Source organism: Triticum dicoccoides, chromosome 3B (genome assembly GCF_002162155.2).
Source record: "Triticum dicoccoides isolate Atlit2015 ecotype Zavitan chromosome 3B, WEW_v2.0, whole genome shotgun sequence".
Taxonomy (NCBI): domain Eukaryota; kingdom Viridiplantae; phylum Streptophyta; class Magnoliopsida; order Poales; family Poaceae; genus Triticum; species Triticum dicoccoides.
In genome coordinates, this window is record NC_041385.1 from 400070309 (window position 1) to 400075328 (window position 5020).

General features: G+C 44.6%; 1 protein-coding gene across 1 annotated transcript; it reads right to left on the minus strand.

The window, feature by feature from the left end:
• Positions 1-367: 367 nt before the first annotated feature.
• On the minus strand, positions 368-4302 carry LOC119276203. Its single transcript, XM_037557214.1, has 2 exons — positions 3746-4302; positions 368-1098 (listed from the first exon to the last, which is right to left on the minus strand). The coding sequence occupies exon 1, from the start codon at positions 4238-4240 to the stop codon at positions 3758-3760; it is 483 nt and encodes a 160-aa protein (XP_037413111.1). The 5' UTR covers positions 4241-4302; the 3' UTR covers positions 368-1098; positions 3746-3757.
• Between the last annotated feature and the right edge of the window lie 718 nt (positions 4303-5020).

Below are 5020 nucleotides of genomic sequence, written 5' to 3' on the forward strand. Positions count from 1 at the left end.
TAACAGTGAAAAGAATAAAAAATGCCGAATTAAAAAAGTGCCTAAGCGCCCTACGTTGCAATGGCAGGCACTAATTACATGCGTTAAATTGAACTACCCAGGTGCTTCGCGTGGGAAGAAAAACAAGGAAGCGCCCGACGCACGGTCTTGCGTCGACGCTACACATATGGGATTCTAGTGATAACTGCCCAATCAACCAGGAATCTGATCCTGGCGCCCTTGCTAAGCACCGGGTGTTGTACAAGCCCTTAGTGGGTTAATCCCTGCTTAATAAGAACCATCGGCAGTTGCCTTTTGGCAACCATTGCGACGGTTGCTCGCATCCCTCCATACAGACGCCTTTTCATAAGCGCCTCTTCCCCGTGTATAAATATCAACTTCATCAATAAAGACATACACATGATTCATTTACATCTCTCGATTTCTACTTTAAAAATAACAAAGACAAAAGTTAGGTGGTATACTCGCCACACCAGAAGTTGTATAGATTACAAACTGAAATAAAAACCATTACCAGTTCCCAGGATTATTACGACAAGCCATCCAACAAAAGAGCAAAGAAGAACCTTTACATTATTCCGCTTTCTTGGTGTCAAAAGTGGAGTGGTGGCTTAGGGATCCAGACTTATACTCCCTCCGTCCGAAAATACTGGCCATCAAAATGGATAAAAAGGGATGTATCTAGAGCTAAAATTCATCTAGATACATCTCCTTTTATTCATTTTGATGACAAGTATTTCCGGACGGAGAGTACTCCCTCCGTAAACTAATATAAGAGCGTTTAGATCACTACTTTAGTTATCTAAACACTCTTACATTAGTTTACAGAGGGAGTAGTAATTACAAAGGCAGTGAGAGATTAAAAACAATCAGAGTGCTCGACGTCATGGGTTCACTAATGTAGGGGATTACAAAGGGGAGCCTTGGCGCAGTGGTAAAGCTGCTGCCTTGTGACCATGAGGTCATGGGTTCAAGTCCTGGAAACAGCCTCTTACAGAAATGTAGGGAAAGGTGCTACATGCACCAGGTTGCCCTTTATAGTGCTCAACGTCGAGGCGACTTGATGGTATGCCAGTGTCATGAGGCACGCAAGAGTTCCTGCAAACAAGAGGCAACACTTCAGTGTCTCAATTAAGTGCGTGTGCAATGTGAGGCCAAACCTTGTGCTAAGAAATATGCTTTTGAGGTCTTAGAATCGGCTCTGACGTCGCGCAAGGCAATTCTAAAGAAAAAAGATTGGGTAATTCAGCAGTCTATTTCCACGTTTCAACAGACTCCAGGAATGTTATCCCTGGGGATGTTTTCTTGGTACGAAAATAAACAGTGAATATCTTTGCTTCGGTGCCCACACATGATTTGTCATTTGTTCCCTACTCCCTGAGTCCTGATTAAATCTTACGTTGTTAATAACTGTGTAAAGCTTCAATGACTAGGTGCGAGACAAAAAGCATTAGCTTGCTGGATTTTACATGTGTCATTCGTGGCCTTGTGACAAACACCTTCATCATTATTTCTCTTATGTGGTGCCTGCCTACACCAGAACCATATTACATCATGTAAAGGCTAATACATAAAATTGTAAGCTGCATAGTGTTCAGTCAAGTCCGTGCTATACTCTGCCCTGAACCCCCCAAGAGGAACAAGTTCATACTTTACCATAGAAATAAATCTTCGAGCTACAAAAATTGCAACCAGGTAAACAAAGACAACAATACAGAAACAATCATCTAGTTACTCTCATGAAAATAAAGAGATCAAACAACTCAAACAGAACCATGTCCTAAAAGATGGCAATTCATACAATGATACAACGTATTACGCGCATACATACCCAGCTCACTGCAAATCAAACCTGATTTGCATCCAGCCCCAAACCAGGAAATGTTATGGATGTGATTGTTATATAAGTGGTAACATGTTCTCTTTCACCAAAATCCGTTCAAGTGACGTAAGCAGGTAGTGGTAGAGGAAGGTGGGGGAGTGGAAATAGCGGAGGAGTTTGATGCCCATCTAGCAGCAACAAAAGTTGTTTATCAGGAAGTAAATTTCATAAAGCAAAACCTTAGTTATATTAGTTTATTTATGACATGACTCTCCATGGTGCTTGGGTAGAAACATTGTTATCTTATTCTGCTGCTCGGTAATGTCATCAGAGGCTACTCCATACCTCCATGATACAGCAACTCTATTAAACGTCCTAAACGCCCTAGCTGCACAACCTGTCTTGACAACATGACCACACTACCGCTGCCACCCTTCTCTTAGCTGGGCTTGCTAGATTGCACAACTAGCAGTTCACCACTAGCAAATATCAGTCAATTGATTTAAGAACAATGCTGGCCAGCAATATAACATTTAACTACTTAAGTTGAAAATTAGTTGCATACTCATAAATGTGGTGATCCATTAGGGTTGTTTTCTGTTTACCCGACATGCCAAACACCACCTCGCTGTTGAAACCAGGCCATCCTTGTTACCAGAGTCTAGAGAGCGATCACGGAAGGTAAAACAAACACACTAAAGGACCTTTAAAACATCAACCGCTGTACTGTCTCTAATTACTCATTCGAGTTTCCTGGAAGAGACTTAGGGTTATATTGTTCTAGCTCACAGTATGAGATGCATGTGGTTCTACATGTTGTAGAATATAGTAGTTTACTTCAATTGATCATTGGCATAATTTTTGCGGGGCAGAGTCTGATATGCAGTAGAGTCAAAATAAGATCAAAAAGGGAAGTAATGCACAAGACTGACTGGCTGGGCCATTTTCAGCTTAACAATCACTCGGAAAACCCTCGGTTCCGTGAACGCATTAGTGAACCTGAGCATGCAGTAAATGAATGATTATTTACCAGTACAGTTCAATAATAGTGACATCAGTTTGATAGAACAGCATGAGATGACCAACTGATGCTTGACTCGAGAAATGAACTGAAGTGTGGGAGCTCATAATTCTTGAGTTGTGCGGCAGTAAAATAGTAGCCTTTCAGTTTACACTGCAAGGATCATGGTTCACAACTAACAACCTTTCATTTAAAATATGATTTACATTTTTGTACTTCTTCCATGGCAGCTAACTCAAATTATTCAAGAATTATACCCTGTATACCTGTCCTACTGTCCAAGGTGTTACATAGCATTTTACAGCTTGTATTCTTCAGTTGCAAAGCTACTTTGCCACAAGCAAGCATGCCTTGACTTGATTCCAATGCTAGTAACGAAAGCAGCTGAGATATTAATTAATGACCGCAATACCGAAAATTATATATTGTTTGTCTGGAAAATATCTTGATATTAAAGGACTATAGTTGGTTATGGAAAATGGAATAATAAACAAGCAATAAGAAAAGGTGAAATGCAAAAAAAAGCAGCAGTTAGGCGTCCAGATATAGCGCACTGCAATTGTAAACAAGTAATTTAGTTGAATTCCACTCTGTAGTTACTGAAGCTAGTCAAAATTCGAAATAGTTGGCACTAACCCAATCCAAATTACCACCAACGACATCTAGTCTTTAATATGTCCATATCCTTCCAACCTAGTACTATTAAGCAACTATAGTACTACCACCACATGGCATATGTGGTAAGCTATATAAAAAAACCAACATATCGAAGCAACTATAGTACTAGTGTACTACTGTGAATTGAAAATCGAGGAAGCATTACAACGTAGAGGCTCTGTTCTTTTAAGGTACAAGCAAGCAATAGGAAAGAAAGAGGCATGATATATCAGCACTAGTAATACCTTGTTATAGTACTAAGAGTCGGCCTTGGCGGGGCATTCGAGGCTGGCGTTGAAGTGGCGGGCAGGGAACTTGGCGGAGACGGAACCCACCTCGAAGACGAGCTCGTCTCCATCGGCGCGGATCCCGGTGATGGACCACCAGCGGAAGAAAGCCCTGACGCGGATGCCGCTGAGGCCGGAGATGCGACGGTCGTCGAGGTGGCCGGTGAGGTGGTCGTTGAAGTTGGCGAGGTAGCTCCCCGCCGGCAGCACGATGCGGCAGCTGGAGTCGAGGTCGACGGCGAAGTCCCCCGAGCCAGCGTCGAGCGTGTACCCGCGAACGTTGGCTGGGAGCAGGCCGCGCGGGAAGCCACGGAGGCGGAGCTCGTCGTAGGCGGTGGCGGTGGGGGTGGGCCCGGAGGCGTCGGAGCGGGCGAGCGGGAGGAGGAAGGCAGAGGCGAGGACGGCGGCGACGGGGAAGACGAGTAGGAGGCGCGATTGGGAGGGTTTCGCCATTTCGGTGAGCGAAGCCTGGAGGGGAGGGAGACGTGGAACTGTGGGAGAGTCTGGAGTCGTGCCGGGAGGGGTGGCTCATAGTTAACCAACACGCGGGCTTCTTCTGTCCTCATGCACACAGCCGGTAGTTGACTTTTCCTTTCACTTTTTTTTTTAAACAAGGCAAAAGACTTGCCAATTTCATTAATTAAGAAGAAGGTTTAGACAAAAGCCGCAAAGCCGCAAAATAAAATACTACTCTCGCGACATAATTGCACTCATGTGTCTGGCTCCCGCCAACGCCCAAAGACAGGCCTACTCTTTGATCTTGGCAGTGATAATAGTGGTCGGTGAAGCCGTGTTGCGAAAAACTCTTGCGTTTCGCTCCTTCCAAATTTCCCACATGACAAGCATCAGAACAGAGCCAATCGCTTTCTTGATATGCCCTCCCGTGTTGATCGTCTTCAGCCACCAATCTTGAACCGTGTCTTCGTGGCGCCAAGTCAGCGGTGAGTGGTCCTGAATGCCAAGCCAGTTGACCACCTCGGTCCAGACGCGGGTGGTGAATCTACATTGGAAAAGAAGATGGGCGGCAGATTCTTGGACTTGTTTGCATAGGGGACAAAGTCCGCAGTTTGGCCAACCTCGTCGTTGTAACCGATTTACCGTCCACACACGGTTTTGGATGATAAGCCAAGTGAAGAATTTGCATTTTGGGGGAGCCCAATTCCTCCAGATTGTGGGAGAGGTTGAGCTGAGAACTTGGCCCTCGAACTGCGTCGTGTACGCCGTAGCCGCCGA

What these genes read in the sequence shown, in the direction of transcription:
- LOC119276203 (XM_037557214.1), bottom strand. Translation starts at nt 4,240, where the DNA reads ATGGCGAAACCCTCCCAATCGCGCCTCCTACTCGTCTTCCCCGTCGCC.